Source organism: Ostrea edulis, chromosome 1, assembly GCF_947568905.1.
Source record: "Ostrea edulis chromosome 1, xbOstEdul1.1, whole genome shotgun sequence".
NCBI classification, from domain to species: domain Eukaryota; kingdom Metazoa; phylum Mollusca; class Bivalvia; order Ostreida; family Ostreidae; genus Ostrea; species Ostrea edulis.
In genome coordinates, this window is record NC_079164.1 from 67,443,069 (window position 1) to 67,461,491 (window position 18,423).

The 18,423-nt window shown below is 35.4% G+C and overlaps 2 protein-coding genes across 4 annotated transcripts; both read right to left on the minus strand.

The window, feature by feature from the left end:
* Window positions 1-2,426: 2,426 nt before the first annotated feature.
* On the minus strand, window positions 2,427-3,796 carry LOC130048058 (nucleolar protein 58-like). The gene is made up of 4 exons (XM_056144133.1): window positions 3,305-3,796; window positions 3,159-3,224; window positions 2,957-3,052; window positions 2,427-2,516 (listed from the first exon to the last, which is right to left on the minus strand). The coding sequence occupies exons 1-4, from the start codon at window positions 3,626-3,628 to the stop codon at window positions 2,427-2,429; spliced, it is 576 nt and encodes a 191-aa protein (XP_056000108.1). The 5' UTR covers window positions 3,629-3,796.
* Window positions 3,797-7,441: 3,645 nt separating this feature from the next.
* LOC130046340 (uncharacterized) lies at window positions 7,442-9,539 on the minus strand. 3 transcript variants are annotated; one of them, XM_056157524.1, is made up of 7 exons: window positions 9,255-9,539; window positions 9,032-9,115; window positions 8,450-8,713; window positions 8,304-8,369; window positions 8,102-8,197; window positions 7,859-7,918; window positions 7,442-7,647 (listed from the first exon to the last, which is right to left on the minus strand). In XM_056157524.1, the coding sequence occupies exons 1-7, from the start codon at window positions 9,399-9,401 to the stop codon at window positions 7,558-7,560; spliced, it is 807 nt and encodes a 268-aa protein (XP_056013499.1). In that variant the 5' UTR covers window positions 9,402-9,539; the 3' UTR covers window positions 7,442-7,557. The 3 variants fall into 3 exon arrangements, with proteins under 3 accessions (XP_056013499.1, XP_056013496.1, XP_056013493.1); XM_056157521.1 differs by having other exon boundaries at window positions 7,859-7,915; window positions 9,032-9,337; XM_056157518.1 differs by having other exon boundaries at window positions 9,032-9,337.
* Between the last annotated feature and the right edge of the window lie 8,884 nt (window positions 9,540-18,423).

Below are 18,423 nucleotides of genomic sequence, written 5' to 3' on the forward strand. Positions count from 1 at the left end.
ATGTTCAGACACCAGATGCTGAAACATTAGCACTGTTATACCTATTGCATGTCAAACGTTGCAATATTTAATTTTTTCCACTTGTATGATTTTTTTCATTTGTATTGTATAATTTTCCATTCGTATTATAAATTTTCCATTTGTTATGAATATTTTTTTTATTTAGATTGTATTTTTTCTATTCATATTGTATAAGCTTCCATTTGTATTCTATATTTTTTCTATATTAACTCCCCCTCCATTGCTCAAAGTGGTTCTCTCAATCCTGTTTCAGTCTGTCTCTTATCGCTGAATGTGTCCCGCCAACAGCCTGCAGGCCGTCCACGCTTAACGAGACCGAGTATATTTCGAATTTTCGCGTTCTGCGCTTCGTTTCACTTTCACGAAGTCGTAAAAAGTGAACTGTAGATATTATAACAAATTCGATCTTTTTTAAAATAAATAATTCATGTTCAAATACTTTTTTTTTTTAAAAAGTGGTTTTACCACTTGAGAAGATGATTTTCCGGCGGTTTGAACAAATGGGAAAAAAGAAAGAAATATTATTTATAGGAAGAAGTTGGACTCGACTTTTACCTCAAGATAAAACCAGATCATTGATTTAATCACTTAGTCATGTATTATTTTTTTTTGCATGTAACGTCAGGTGATCATGAATATTTCGAAATGCCCCAGTTCATTATCCGACTCGGGGAAAATTCATGATTACAGATAGATTGCTGTAAGCAGTTACAATGTAGTAGCATATGCCGTCAACCAAAGGTGTGCATTGTCCAGACGTTTGTTTTTGGTAAAATAGTTAAAGGTGTAAATATTAACATGTCTGATCCTTACCTATGGTTAAACATTGAGTATGAATACAATTGTTACATCAATCATCGGTATAATCATGTAAATTTTAATAAAAGAAGGATATTAAACATATCACTCCAGTGTGCATTCCACTGAGAACACTTTATAGATAACTATTTCATGACAAGTTTGTGATTTGGTTCTGTCCTCATTAGTTGTCATTTTTTCATAAATATCTTGCAAATTCGGGGTAAGGGGGGTGTCCGGACCCTCCAACCCTCTCTCTAGATCTGCGCATGACCAATTTTAAATGAAATGCCACAAATTTTGACCATTACATGGCATTGCAGATGCATCAGTGAGGGTGAGGGTTCTTCATCATGCCAGCGCGGAACGTGACCTCCACTTTTAAGGTTATAACCGAAAACCCCCATCACATCTATACATTACATTTACTGCAGATATATGGGAAAACCAAAATGTTATTTTGATGTGTTCTTCTTTACTTACTGAAATATCGGTTTACATGCTAATCAACTGTCAGTGGAAGATTTAGAGGGGCAGGTAACGAGGGTTGTAACTCCTCTTTAATTGGACATTTTGGGCCCTTCAACAACCCCCACCCACCCCTTTGGACGGAAATGTACAAACTTCGGTCACTGCCCCGTCTTTCAAAAACTGAATTTGCCACTGATTGTAATATTTTCTTAAGGAAGTATGCTACACCTGAGAAATTTGATATGGATGAAAAGAGGAAGATATGTACAATAATATTTCGAAATGGAAAATTTACTTTATTGAGTACAAAATACTGTTTTTACTAGAAAGTAATCTGGAGAGAGAGAAAAAACCCTTGCTGGACTCAAACCTGTGATCTACAGACGTTAACTTAGTAAGCTCATAGGCAATGAAATTTAAAAGGAACATACAGATATTGTTGATATTTATATTTTCCTTCACGTTTTATAAGGAAGGTAGAAATTTCGGCAGTTATCTTGAAAAGAATGCCGGATACACCTTTTTATTGTGTTTGATACTTATAGTTGTTCATCTTTTCGAAAATAGAAACTTTGCAAAATCTCATTTCTCCAAACTTTCCGATTATGACATTGATACTCGAACAGCATATTCACGAAAGCAGTTGGATTAATTAAAAATGTCATCATGCAACCTTCAGCGAATATGCATATGCACACTACAGTTTTCATTCTGCCTGTAACAATCCATTGAATAAACAAGCATGTTCACAACCGACTAAAACAGAGATTTGTAATGGTTGCTACGCTTTGTTCAAAAGAGCTGATAATCTCAGGAGGATCTGCAGGGTCATCACACTCACTGCAGTTGTGAATAATACTAGAACCCCATAAGCAGTTGTCTTCATTCATTGGTTTACGGACCCCTCTTTATTTGAAAGATTGACATGCGGAATCATATTCTTACTTCATAGATATCCCTTCCGGTGAGAAATCTCATATCGAGACATGTAGCAATTAATCTACAAAATTCATTTTGAGTTCGTTTATTATGCATTAATTACTTCAAACATTTAAAAGAACTTTTTACTCTAAGATACATAATTAACATCATATTTCGCCGTTCGTTTTGTGGAAACTGCATAAGAGATTTCCTTGTTATCTCCCAAACAATTGAAAAAATAACAACATGACTCGTCTCTCTTTCTTTGCTTTTTTCTCCTGGTTTTTCTGTTCCTTTCCTTTCTTCTAAAATGACGAATGATAAACAAATAGATCGATATTCTCATAAAAATAATATCAAATATTCTGTAAAATGTTTCATTTTACTGGGTTAATTTGGTAAAGGTTATATACATTTTTAACATTTGATTTATTTTACACACATTTCATGTACATACGAATAACATGAAAGTAAATAAATTTAGCATAATTTAATAGATACAAATATGTACTCACATTCTTAGGAGTAAATGGGTTAAGCCAAGACCACCGTTTTAAAAGATTGGAACTGTTCTGCTGAAAACAAAGAAAAATGTAGACTTTCAAAATAAATGCCAGAAAACTGTATAGTTGTAGACTTTCAAAATAAAACCAGAATCGGGGGGGGGGGGGTGTTAGACTATTGTAGACCAGCTAGTTATTAATTCGTATAAGATGTAATTATCATTCAGTATACAGTACTTTACCTTCTTATCGGCAGACAGAAATTTGCTCAATGTTCCAACGTCGTCTCTCGGCATTTTACTTTCTTTGCTGCTTTTTTTGGTGTTGTCTTCTTGATTCTGTAATGCAAGTTTGGAATAGAAAAGTATTAAAGGCATAATGTGCAAAGATAATGGCACAATTTATTTCGAATTACATGGTATACATTTTGTCGGCAATTTTTACCTTTAATAAAAGTCCTTCCAGAATTAAAGGACTTGTCATCAGTCTAATGTAAGGGTTTTCATTTTCCTGAAATAGACAGAAACGTTATAGAAAAGAAATTCATTGTGTGTCCACAAAATCAAGATGAATAAACACAAGATATTTACCTCCTCTTCATTTTCTCCATCCACGTGGTCATACTGTGTTATTCTCTGAGTTTCTTGAATAGTCTCCTTTATGTCTTCCTTCTTAATGACCACGCCTTCCGTCTCTTCTATGCCTTCTACATTAAATATCCCTTCCATGCAATCCTCTTTACTGGTCCCTTCCTTGCCCTCCTTTTTACTGATATCTTCTTTGTCTTTAGCGATCTCTTCCGTTTCTTCCTCGTTAATGCTCTCTTCCACAATGGTCTCTTCCATGCATTCCTCCTGAAATTCAAAACGAAGTATTAACTTACATTTCATCTTATCAATTGTAGTGATAACCATTTCCTCATGAATGCTCTGCAAGTTGTAAACAATATAAATCTTGATAAATATAGTATATCTATTTTAACGACTGGGAATTACGACAGAAATGAAATAAGAATGTAAATATCAATAAACTTCAGTTTTGAAAATACATGTACTTAATTGTATGAGCTGCGAGGCTTTATATACGCGGGCATTATTCTTATATAGTATGTCGGTGTGAACAATCGCAGTTCATACCCTCATGTACAATGTTTTGTGGATGTTAGCGTTTCATAAACAGTATGCATGGCGGAGTATGTTAACTCTTCATGAAGTAGGCTGGCGTGAAGCGTCGCAATTCATACCCTCATGTATTTTCAAAATTTAAATAATAAAATTCTGATAATTTTTAAAAAGAGATATAACATATTACACTGATATAAAAATTTGTAATGTAACTTACAACCAGGAGATCTAATTTGGGTTGAAATTGAACCCTACTCCATTCTCTACTGAAGTAGTAATGCACTGCATCATCTGGGGCAAATGGCTGAAATTTCAATTTTAAAATCAAGTCATAGTTGATATTAAGTAAATGCAATGTTGGAATAAGGTATACTCTCAACTGATATACATGAACTATATATTTGTGAAACTTGCAGAACATATGAGATGTCATTTCTGTGTACCTCCAGATACCGCAGTTTTCTTCCAAGCCACTGGACAAGTTCTTTTCCATCTTTGAATTCTGGCTTCGTACCCTCTTCCCAGAATTGTTCATCTTTATTCATTGTTTCTTCTATGCATTCATCTTCTAAATCTACATCTTCCTCCACCTTTTCCTGTAAAATTATTATACAAATTACAACTGCACGCAGACACTTTATCAATTTAAAATTGTTCGCCTATCCAATAAAAAGAGTATTTCACCATTTGAAATGTGTAAAACAGGCAAGAACTACGTTAAGTGGGAGAAGGGTTGAGTTTTATTAGGAAAAAAGTGGCAAAATAAGTCAGTTGTTAAAGCATCAATGAATATTTCTCTATACGTGTTAATTATGATAAATGAATGTTTCTCTGGATTTTGATGCAAATATATTTCAAAATTAGAATGAAAAAAAAAACCAAAAAAACTTGCAATTAAAGATTCCAATCCTGGGTAATATATCTCTTTGCTCCAACTTCGAAAAAAATAGTAGTGGACTCTATCATCGGGTTCAAATGTCTGAAATGATACACACACATGTACATCTGCAATTCCAAAATTTATATTTTCATTGCCTTAATACTAGTAGTTGGTTGGTTGCTTGTCTGTTTGTTTTACGTCCCATCGAGAATTTTTCACTAAAATACCGCAAGTTTAGACCTATTGCTTAGCGCCTGCGGTCTTAGCAGTGAGAGTTCTTTAACGTACTGAACGCTTGTTGCCGACACTAGACCTCCGCTTCTAAGGTCATACCCAAAAGACCCAAGATTCTCGCATCTATATGCTGAGTGTTTGGTGAAAGGGCAATATAGGCCCCAACTACCTATGTAAACGTTTTAGGTAAAAAGAACCAAAAAACTTTACGATGTTTTCATTTTAATTGTATACGTTCCGAATTTGTTTTGTAGATTTACAAGTCAGGCTGTAAAACAATTGGAAAACATATAGAAAACAATTGTGTCAACTCGAAGAATATGTAGAGGAACCATTAACCATAGAGATAGTTGTACCATAGTTTGGCGTTCTTTCTTTTGTGGGTTATCTGTACATAACCCACAATATTATATGGGGTAACTACTACAAACACACCTAACAAATGTTTCTTTATGTATATACCGGTGTGTCTGTTTTTACAAGGAGGCGGCAGGGAGCAAGCGGCATTATTAAATTATTAATAATGAAAGTATATATATTTCTCTTCAAGGCACGTTACATTGGGCTTTAAACAAATTATGTATCCGACCATACCTCTAGGTAAGGAAGCTGTCGATCCAGCCACTCCATGTATTCTCTTCCATCTTTGAACTCCGGCACTGAAGCCTCGTGCTCTTGGTCACCATACAATACCGTTGGTTCCCTGTCGCCTATTTTCATGTTCTCTGATTGGAAAACAATTATAGAAAACAACTGTGTCAACTCAAAGGAATATGTAGTGGCGCTTGTGAATCTTTTTTCACGGATCCGTAGAAACGATTATGACGTCATAATGTCATGACGTTTCTGCATGCAATCGCCGTCATAGTGACGCAGCTGACAGTGACGTTGTTTGGAATAGACTAGTCCTAATGTACAGCATGTAACAAATAACCTATATTTATACACAATTTGCTCTTTGTATCCACCTAAGCTATAAGTCTACCTAAAGTGCTTTCCAACGCAGGAACACATATTAAATATGCTTCTCTGCATTCTGTTGGGTTGGTGTTGTAGAGTAGAACCCTCCTCCGGAAAATCGACTTTATGCTTGGTCATTTAGTATTACTTTAGGAAAATCTAGGATAATGGAGGATCCAGAGAGATATTTACGACCTATGTTGAAAATTCAAAAGTTATTCTCTATTCACTATCAGATTAATCGTATATCATCGTATAAATGTCCTTTTAATGTATTCAATGTATACATAACAATGGATAATGAACTATTTTGAATGATTTAAATTAGAATAAATGTTTATTGATAAATAAGGACGAAAGTGGTGATTAGAAGCTGCTAGCTGACCTTATTGCATTTTATACTTTTTTGAAGAGTTATCTGACCTTCGTAAAAATAAGAAAAATTTAATATTCTAAAAATTTGTGCTATAGGCCTTAATGATTAATTTTGTAGCGGATCTATTTTTCTATTTACATTACTTTCAATTTATTTCAACTTTTATGATTAAATCAGCCTAATATCATATTTGAAGTGTAGTTACTTAATCACTTATGTGCCACAGGGCCGATTTGGGTCGATTTGCAAACTACGTTGAGTGCCACCGGGCCGATCTAGGCCGACTGAAGTACAAACTATTCAATAAATGCAAATTGGTTTATGCTTTATATATTTGAGTTTATGGCCAACATTTCTCAGCTTTGTTTTCAAAGTTGTCAATTTTAGTAAACATTCATTGATTGAAAAACGTCAGTTTATAACGTCATAATAATCGCAATGACGTCGTGACGCCATATAGCCAACGCAAAAATGGTTGGAATATAGATAAGAGCCACTCCACAACATACAATATTGGACTGTGTTCCTGACACAAGTGATGCCAGCTACTATGGCTACACTGATTGCGTACTTCTCCCTAATATACAACTTGAATCTTGTTAGGGAGGCAAAGAGGCAGGTGAACAGATGTAGTTCAATGTGTAAATCCTGCATAACATTAGGAGTTATTGTCATTATTCCAGTCTATAGAAACTTTGCAAAATCTCATTTCTCCAAACTTTCCGATTATGACATTGATACTCGAACAGCATATTCACAAAAGCAGTTGGATTAATTAAAAATGTCATCATGCAACCTTCAGCGAATATGCATATGCGCACTACAGTTTTCATTCTGCCTGTGACAATCCATTCAATAAACGGGCATGTTCACAACCGACTGGAGCAACTTTTAACAAAGATTTGTAATGATTGCTGCGCTTTGTTCAAAAGAGCTGAGAATTCCAAGAGGATCTGCAGGGTCATCACACTCACTGCAGTTGTGATTAATACTAGAATCCCATAAGCAGTTGTCTTCATTCATTGGTTTACGGACCCCTCTTTATTTGAAAGCTTGACATGCGGAATCATATTCTTACTTTATAGATATCCCCTCCGATGAGAAATCTCATATCGAGACATGTAGCAATTAATCTACAAAATTCATTTTGAGTTCGTTTATTATGCATTAATTACTTCAAACATTTAAAACAACTTTTTACTCTAAGATACATAATTAACATCATATTTCGCCGTTCGTTTTGTGGAAATTGCATAAGAGATTTCCTAGTTATCTCCCAAACAATCGGAAAAATAACAACATGGCTCGTCTCTCTTTCTTTGTCTTTTTCTCCTGGTTCTTCTGTTCCTTTCTTTTCTTCTAAAATGACGAATGATAAACAAATAGATTGATATTTTCATAAAAATAATATCCTATATTCTGTAAAATGTTTCATATTTTCTGGGTTAATTTGTTAAAGGTTATATACATTTTTAACATTTGATTTATTTTACACACATTTCATGTACATACGAATATCATGAAAGTAAATAAATTTAGCATAATTTAATAGATACAAATATGTACTCACATTCTTAGGAGTAAATGGGTTAAGCCAAGACCACCGTTTTAAAAGATTGGAACTGTTCTGCTGAAAACAAAGAAAAATGTAGAATTTCAAAATAAATGCCAGAAAACTGTATATTTGTAGACTTTCAGAATAAAACCAAAATCGTGGGGGAGGAGGGGGAGGAGGGAGGATTTGGTTAGACTATTGTAGACCATCTGGTTATTCATATAAGATGTAATTATCATTCATTAAACAGTACTTTACCTTCTTATCGGTTGACAGAAAATTACTCAATGTTCCAACCTCGTCTCTCGGGATTTTACTTTCTTTGCTGCTTTTTTTGGTGTTGTCTTCTTGATTCTATAATGCAAGTTTGGAATAGAAAAGTATTAAAGGCATAATGTGCAAAGATAATGGCACAATTTATTCCGAATTACATGGTATACATTTTGTCGGCAATTTTTACCTTTAATAAAAGTCCTTCCAGAATTAAAGGACTTGTCATCAGTCTAATGTAAGGGTTTTCATTTTCCTGAAATAGACAGAAACGTTATAGAAAAGAAATTCATTGTGTGTCTACAAAATCAAGATGAATAAACACAAGATATTTACCTCCTCGTCATTTTCTCCATCCACGTGGTCATACTGTGTTATTCTCTGACTCTCTTCAATAGTCTCCTTTATGTCTTCCTTCTTAATGACCACGCCTTCCGTCTCTTTTATGCCTTCTACATTAAATGTCCCTTCCATGCAATCCTCTTTACTGGTCCCTTCCTTGCCCTCCTTTTTACTGATATTTTCTTTGTCTTTAACGATCTCTTCCATTTCTTCCTCGTTAATGCTCTTTTTCACAATGGTCTCTTCCATGCATTCCTCCTGAAATTCAAAACGAAGTATTAACTTACATTTCATCTTATCAATTGTAGTGATAACCATTTCCTCATGAATACGCTGCAAGTTGTGAACAATATTAATCTTCATAAATATAGTATATCTATTTTAACGACTGGGAATTCCCACAGAAATGAAATAAGAATGTAAGTATCAAGAAATTTCAGTTTTGAAAATACTTGAATGTATGAACTGCAAGGCTTTATACACGGGCGTTATTCTTATAAAGTATGTTGGTGTGAACCATCGTAGTTCATACCCTCATGTACAATGCATTATGGATGTTAGCGTAATGTCACTTACAACCAGATCTAATTGGGGTTGAAATTGAACCCTACTCCATTCTCTACTGAAGTAGTAATGCACTGCATCATCTGGGGCAAATGGCTGAAATTTCAATTTTAAAATCAAGTCATAGTTAATATTAAGTAAATGCAATGTTGGAATAAGGTGTACTCTCAACTGATATACATGAACTATATATTTGTGAAACTTGCAAAACATATGAGATGTCATTTCTGTGTACCTCCAGATACCGCAGTTTTCTTCCAAGCCACTGGACAAGTTCTCTTCCATCTTTGAATTCTGGCTTGGTACCCTCTTCCCAGAATTTTTCATCTTTATTCATTGTTTCTTCTATGCATTCATCTTCTAGATCTACATCTTCCTCCATTTTTTCCTGCAAAATTATTTCACAAATTACAACTGCACGCACACACTTTATCAATTTAAAATTGTTCACCTATCCAATAAAAAGAGTATTTCACTATTTGAAATGTGTAAAAGAATCTGCTGATGAGGCTGTACTTTTAAAAAATAGGTCAATTGTGTTTTTAAAGCTAGTAAAGCATCAATGAATATTTCTCTATACGTGTTATTTATGATAAATGAATGTTTCTCTGGATTTTGATTCAAGTATATTTCATAATTTAAAAAAACAAACAACTTGCATTTAAAGATTCCAATCCAGGGTGATATATCTCTTTGCTCCAACTTCGAAAGAAATAGTAGTGGACTCTATCATCGGGTTCAAATGTCTGAAATGATACACATACATCTGCAATTCCAAAATCTGTTTTCATTGGTTCAATAGTTGGTTGGTTGCTTCTCTGTTTGTTTTACGTCCCATCGAGAATTTTTCACTAAAATACCGCAAGTTTAGACCTATTGCTTATCGCCTGCGGTCTTAACTGTGAGAGTTTTTTAACGTACTGAACGCTTGCCGCCGACACTAGACCTCCGTTTATAAGGTCATACCCGAAAGACCCGAGATTCTCGCATCAAAATGCTGAGCGTTTGGTGAAAGAGCAATATAGGTCCTAACTACCTATGTTTACGTTTGACTTCTCGATCAACAGTTAAAAGAACCAAAAAACTTTATGATGTTTTCTACCGAATTTGTTTTGTAGATTTACAAGTCAGGCCGTAAAACAATTGGAAAACAATATAAAAAACAATTGTGTCAACTCAAAGAATATGTATAGCAACCAATGACTATAGATATAGAAACTCACCTAACAAATAATGGGAAAATTATGATAGTTGAATATTTCTTTATGTATATACCGGTGTGTCTGTTTTTACAGGGAGCACGCGGCATTGTTAAATTATTAATTATGAAAGTATCTATAGATCTAGGTTTATTCGAGGCACGTTAAAACATTATGTATCCGACCGTACCTCTAGGTAAGGAAGCTGTCGATCCAGCCACTCAATGTACTCTCTTCCATCTTTGAACTCCGGCACTGAAGCCTCGTGCTCCTGGTCACCATACAATACCGCTTGTTCCCTGTCGCCTATTTTCATGTTCTCTGATTGGAAAACAATATAGAAAACAATTGTGTCAACTCAAAAAATTCACACGTAGAGCGCTTGTGAATCTGTTTTCACTTCCGTAGAAACGATTATGACGTCACAATGTCATGACGTTTCTGCATGCAATCGCCGCCATAGTGACGCGGCTGATAGTGACGTTGTTTGTATGATAATCATATAACTTTTTTAAAATAGACTAAACCTACTCCTAATGTATGTAGTATATATATTGATACATAATTTGCTTTTTCTACCTACCTATAAAGCTAAGTCTACCTAAAGTGCTTTCCAACACAGGGACACATAGATCTGCTTTTCTGCATTCTGTTCGGCATCGTTGAGAATCGATATCTAAGCCCGGGTTGGGTCGGTGTTGTAGAGTAGAAACACTCAATATTATATTGTCCCTCCTCCGGAAAATCGACTTTATGCCTGGTCATTTAGTATTACTTTAGGAAAATCTAGGATAATGGAGGATAGATCAGAGGGATAGTTACGACCTATGTTGAAAATCTATTCACTATCAGATTAATCGTCTATCATCGTATAAATGTCCTTTTAATGTATTCAATGTATACATAACAAAGGATGATGAACTATTTTGAATGATGTAAATCAAAATAAATATTTATTGTTAAATGATGATGAAAGTGATGATTAGAAGCTGTTAGCTGACCTTTTTGCACTTTAGACTTTTTTACAAGTTATCTGCCCTTCGTAAAATAAGAAAAATCTAATATTCTAAAGATTTGTGCTATGGGTTAACAAGAGCTTTGCCTAAAAATATAATTTCTTTTAAAAATATTTCAATAATTATAATAAGAATACCAGCACCCTTTTCATACACTATGTACGCTCAAAGGTGCTTTACAATACATATATACCTTAGAAGAGAAAGTTATACACATAATACATAGAAAATAAACAAAACATTAAAAGCTGTACCTATCCTCATTGTACATATAAAACATGAAAACACAAGATACCATAAATATGCTAGATAAGAATAAACATTAGTTTCAGGGCGTATTAAAATAATAATGAAATACACACACGCACACACAGCATACAATGTCTCAGGTATAATACATTAAAACATACAATTCCTATTTTTTTTTTTTTTTTTATAAAACATCAGAAAATGGTACTCGAAAGCTAAGACACACAGTCTTTAGTTTTCACAGAATCTAACCTACACGAATGACTGAAATGATAGAAACTAGTCTTGGAAAACTTGATGGAAAAAATGTGTTTTCAGTGACTTCTTGAATGCACACAGTGTTCTACAGTCCCTTACATGTTCTGGAAGGGCATTCCATAGTTTTGGAGCTATTGTTCTGAAACACCGATCTCCGTATGTTAAGGTTCGACTTTTTGGAATAACTAAAGTGACTGATTGTTTTATAGACCTAAGATTTCGGGTAGGCTTATATACCTCTAGTAATTGTTTGATATAAGCTGGGCACTCATCATGTAAGGCTTTGTAAGTATAAGTAAGTATCTTATATTGTGTCCTATACTGCACAGGTAACCAGTGTAGTTCTCTTAGTATTGGAGTGATATGGTTGTAACGAGAGGTACATGTACGTGCAGCAGTGTTCTGAATATGTTGGAGCTTGCTCAGGACTTTCTTTGGAACACCAACCAGGATAGCGGTACAGTAATCTAACCTTGATGTAATTCGAGAGTTCACAAGAGATTTAGTTGCTTCTGTTGATAAATATTTTCTGATGTGACCTATTTTCCGCAACTGTGCATAACAAGATCTGCTGACAGAGTTAACTTGTTTCTCCATATCCATCTTGGAGTCAAACATGAAACCATGATTTCGAACGCAGGTTGAAGGATTAATTTGTGAGTCACCTACTGTCACTGAAATGTTTCTAATGAGGTTTGCATTTCGATCAGATGCAAACACAATGACCTCAGTCTTATCCGTGTTGAGTTTCAACATATTGCCATGCATCCAAAACACGATGTCATATAGACAAACCTCAATACGATGTAATGTATCTGCCTGTGTAGCTATGCCCCTAGGTTTAAAAGACAGATAAAGCTGAGAGTCATCAGCGTAAAAATGGTGATCAAGTCCATGATATCTACAGATGGAACCAATTGGTTTTGTGTACATTGTATAGAATTTGGGACCCAGCACTGATCCTTGCGGCACACTGAAATTCATTTTCATTGGCCTTGACTTGGCACCATCTATGCAGACCGTTTGGTGACGGTCACTGAGGTAAGATGATATCCATCCTAGTGATTTGCCTGTTATTCCAAACAGATGTTCAAGTCGGTGCAACAGGGTAGTGTGTTCAATAGTGTCAAATGCAGCGGAAAGATCCAGCATCACAAGTATAGTGACATCATTTTGGTCTAAAGATTGTAGTATATCAGTCTGTACCTTCAGTAGTGCAGATTCCGTGGAATAAAACATGTTCTTTCCATAGACTTTGAACAGTGTAAAATTCTAGGTGAAATAAATCAAGCAGTAATCAAACTTTTGAAAATTCCTATGGTGGATTGTTTTTATTTGATGAACCCTTCAAAACGATACCATGATTACAAAAAGCACCCATTTACTAGATACGAAATATGGTCGTTATACATTAAATAATCAAACTAGTGTTTTAATTATGTGTTTAGTGTAAAATTGAAACTAGACTCCTTCTAATTTTTTTTTTCATTCTGGGTTTTTAATAGGTTGCACTATAACTTTACACGTGTAATACTCAAGAGTAGGATATACGTGTATTACTAAACTCTTTCACTTGTACTTCACTTTTAAAACTTTCTTTTAATTAATTGAAAGTACTCAATTTATGACGAGATAGATATCTCTAATTCCTTTATAGCACACTTTAGTTCAAGTATAGCACGCATTAATTTAATTATTCATTAAGAATATTTGATTGATTGATTGTATCTTGCTTAACGTCTCGCTCGAGAATTTTTCACTCATATGGAGACGTCACCAAGACCGCATCGTCGGATACCCACGGCTGATCTCGTCTTCTACTCATCATGATGAGTAGAAGACGAGATCAGCCGTGGGTATCCGACGATGCCAAGACCGGTGAAGAGCTTCAAATGTAGGCCTATGCTCGGCGCTTACGGACATTGAGCAGTGAGGGTTCTTTAGCGTGCCACACCTACTGTGACACGGGACATTCGTTTTTAAGGTCATCTCCGAGGACCCGTGACATTCACACCTGATGCCGAGCGTTTGGCGATGGAACTGTCACTCCCTGTTTTAAGGCCTTAGGTCTGTCGCGGCCGGGATTCGAACCCCGGGCCTTCCGCATGCCGATGCGGGGCGAACGCTCTAACCTCTCGGCTATTCTCTTTAGAGAAGTCGAGAGGCATAGCCTTCACCGACTTCTCTTCGCAAGCATTCATATTTTGATTCTGGAAAACGTGTAAATGCCGGAGTCGGTGACGGTTTATGCTTCGACCGACGTTTCGACTCGGATATGTGCCTGGATTTACGCAATAGACAAGTTGTTTTCAAACATTTAACAGTAATGCTCAAAACTGTCACAAGGAAATCAACACTTACTTGCTTTTAATCCATTTTCAACATGTCCCCTGTCCCGGGTTTACGTTAACTGGTCTTGGGAGCTGTCACAATAGGGGACCAGTTCAGAGAAAAGCAGGCTGACGTAATCAGAGTTGTGATTTAAACCTGGGACAAGCTAGGGCATGTTTGAAATAACGAATTAAAATCGAAATAACGAATTCTGAAATTCGCTATTTCAAATTAGAAATATATTTTTGATAGGTCCTAAATGGGCTTCCGTAGGTTTCATGGGTCGATTGATTAATTAATTATTGTTTAACGTCCCGCTCGAGAATATTTCACTCATATGGAGACGTCACCATTGCCGGTGAAGGGCTGCAAAGTTTAGGCCTATGCTCGGCGCTTATGGCCTTTGAGTAGGAGCGATCTTTAACTTCAATTGTTTTAGTCTGAGTAGATTGAGTCTTTTCTAGTTCGGTAACTCTTTCGTTAGTTGTAGTAAAAATGGAATAACTCATTTTTTTCATAAATGCCTTGCAAATTCGGGGGAAGGGGTGGGGTGGGGTGGGGGGCTCCAGACCCTCCAACCCTCTTTCTAGATCTGCGCATGACTAATTTTAAATGAAATGCCACACATTTTGACCAATGCATAGCATTGCAGATGCAGCAGTGAGGGTGAGGGTTCTTCATCAAGCCAACGCGGAACGTGACCTCCACTTTTAAGGTTATAACCGAAAACCCCCATCACATCTATACATTACATTTACTGCAGATATACGGGAAAACCAAAATGTTATTTTGATGTGTTCTTCTTTACTTACTGAAATATCGGTTTACATGCTAATCAACTGTCAGTGGAAGATTTAGAAGGCAGGTAACGAGGATTGTAACTCCTATTTAATTGGACATTTTTGGCCCTTCAACAAACCCCACCCACCCCTTTGGACGAAAGAGGTACAAAATTCGGTCACAGCCCCGTCTTTCAAAAACTGGATCAGCTACTGATTGTAATATTTTCTTAAGGAAGTATGCTACACCAGAGAAATTTGATATGGATGAAAAGAAGATCTGTATAATAATATTTTGAAATGGAAAATTTACTTTATTGAGTCAAAAATGCAGTTTATACTAAAAAATAATCTGGGGAAAAAAATAAAACCCTTCCTGGGCTCAAACCTACGATCTACAGACGTTAACCTACTGAGCTACCCAGCTAGGCGATGAAAGAAACAGAGCCACAAAGTACTAAAATTGGCCCTTTCGCCAATATAAAAGAGACTTTCACAGTTGACGCTCTAGGATTTATAGGTTATAGAACAATTTATTTTATAACTATATCTTTTCTTGTTTTCGTTTTACAGTCGTTTAAACTTTGTGTTGTTTTTCAACAGAAAAACTATATAACGTCATGATGTTGACGTTATGAGAATCACAGTGTAATGCACAGAAAATGGACGCATAGGTTAATATATATTTTTTGGGCTTATTCTGGTTGTAAATCACAACTGTTAAAATACTAGGAACTTGTATATTTTCTATCACGATGTTTAAATTTGTGATATATTGCCCCCCCCACACCTCCCCACTACATAGCACTTTACAATCCCCCCCCCCCCCCCCCCCCCCCCACTGTATTGGACATAATTGAAAAATTGTTATCAAAAATTAAAATTCCATGCAGTGAAAGGACCACAGCAAATGGTATTGTTTTACCGTCTATCTCAAAGACGAGTTTATATTTTCAAGTTGCATATATATATCTATTCGTATCAATTTCCATTGAAATTGATATTAATTGACGATAAAAAGAGAGACAACTGTATATTTTTGGTTAAAGCAATACAAACTGTAACTGACGGCATTTTTTCAACTACTCAATTATGCATCAATTAACTTCTGTCGGTATAACTGATATAATCCACAAGATCTGAAGAAAATTCAGCAAAATAAACTAGGGAATATTGTTGAGAGCATACCTACAATGAGCGTTTCGTATAAATCGTCATTGCGTCGTATATCCGGAAATGGGAACGATGATTGCCGAACATAATCGGGTTGCTGAGACCGACGTCATATACAAAGATGGAAACTGACGTGAGTAACTACACATTCCGTTTGTTTAAAATATTACATCGTTTCATGGATGGCAAGAAGTACTATAAGTGTAAGAAAGTAATGATTACGCATATGTGCGCAACGCAAATGAACTTTTGATAGTGAATTTTCTATAAAATTGGCATGTTAAATTGTTTACAAATATGACACGTGCTCAGTGCCTCTCTTTCGCTTTTTCCGAACTGGTGACCTCCGAAGTTAATGTACATCGGAGATTGCGAGCAGGAATTACTGACAGGATGACAATGATTCAAGAATCGACATTTTCTGCTGATTTGACGTGTTTATTGCTTCATATTCACTCTGATTCTATGAATTAAGTTGTATGTTTCTAATCACAAATATGTTCAAAATTTGTTCTTTTAATTTTCAATATATTTACCGTCAGTTACAGCATGTATTGCTTTAAACTAGAGTAATTGTATATATTCATATCATTTAATGATATATATTATTGTAAATTTATAATAGTAATTTAATTTTAAAAAATGTACCTTCACTATCTATCTTTAAAGAATTATCATACTGATTTGATAACTTACTTGAATTGTTTACATGTTGGAGTTTGCTATTCGAAACAATTCATTGATGCATAATTTCAAAAGTTGTTTTATCGCTTGTAAACAATATCCATATTGTTGATTTCATTTTCCCCGATTTTTGGCGTTATATTATCTACATTAATCATTCTAATTCTTAAATTCCGTTCCGTTTTCCGTTCCGCGTTTTAGTAACACACCAATTTCGAAGGGTATATAAATCCGGAAACTGCTAGATGCTTGTCGCGTTTTTTCTTCTTCTTCACGATCTACAGAAATGGACAGAATAAAAGCAGACCTTTGTAATTTTAACAAATGCGACAACATTATTCACGGCTATATAAATGCGATTTCCAGATTTTGAAATGGACATTTTCAGCGAAAGTGCTAGCATGTGGTTTGTATCTTGCTTAACGTCTTTCTTGAGAATTTTTCACTCAAATGGAGACGTCACCAAGACCGGTGCATGGCTTCAAATTTGGGCCTATGCTCGGCGCTTACGGCCATTGAGCAGTGAGGAGTAGTATAGCTAGATAGGGAGTTCAAATGAGTGCAGTTTTGAGTGCAGGTTTTATAGGGAGGTCAACGAAGTGCAGTTTGGAGTGGAGGGTAGGGGTCAGCGGGGGTCAAGCTGGCCAGGTGGCCACCTGGCGAGGTCAAGCTGGCCAGGTGGTGAGGTCAAACTGGTCAGGTGGGAAATATGAGGAGATAGCGTGTGAACGATCAGCCTGGTTCCCGAGGCCTTCCGATGTGCTTGAAGGCCTCGGGAACCAGGTTAGTGAACGATTTGTTTTCCTTTTGTTAAATTTTAATTAAAGAAATGACAAGTAAAAGCATTGGTTTATTTGTGCGACTATTTTAAAAGATTGACATTTATATTATTGCACCACATGTCTTTTAATGTATAATGTCTACATGTTTACAGGTAATGTAGAAATATCAAAAAGTGTACAGTTGACAACGATTGAAATAAGAATGCGGACGATTTTTTGTTTATTCAGTGACTCACGAACTTACCCGTCTTCTGAATGAAAGTTGTAAAACAAACATACTATTTTTTTTTTGTCAGTTATAACACCCGAAAACGGGGGTAAATATCATCTTCGCTTGCCATGGGTTTTGGGTCCATTGTGTTCTTCGTGGACTGAATATATTTTGCTATCGAAGATGGAAAAAATAATTTTAAAAATGTCTAGATTGTCCGCTTGCATAAACATGTATTACGGTGGTAAAAAAAAATCTAGTAAATCCAATGAAGTTGTAGTAATATAGATTATATATTTATTTTATTTTTGACTGAGAGGGCGTTAGATAGCTAGGCACGTAACATCGGTTTAAAAAAAGGGGGGGACAGTCCTAACTCGCTCCAGCCGAATAATTTAACACGGAAAAAAGGGAAATTAAATATATCAGAATGAAGTGGAATGGTTAGATGTTTTGCACACTCTAAGACTAACGTCATGCTGGGTCAAAAGGTCAAAGGGAAAAAAAAATCTTACATCCGGGTCCTTTGTCAATGTGAAACAGCGAACGACGATGGCTGTCAACATTTTACTGGTGAGACATAGTTTGTTTAAGCATGTAATATGATAAAAATATAACATTCGTAAAAAATACACTTTAAAGTTACCACTAAGAGTTGCAGATTAGAATGTTTCATTCACATTTGTTTAATTTGAGCTGGCGGAGTATATGTTGTTTATGTC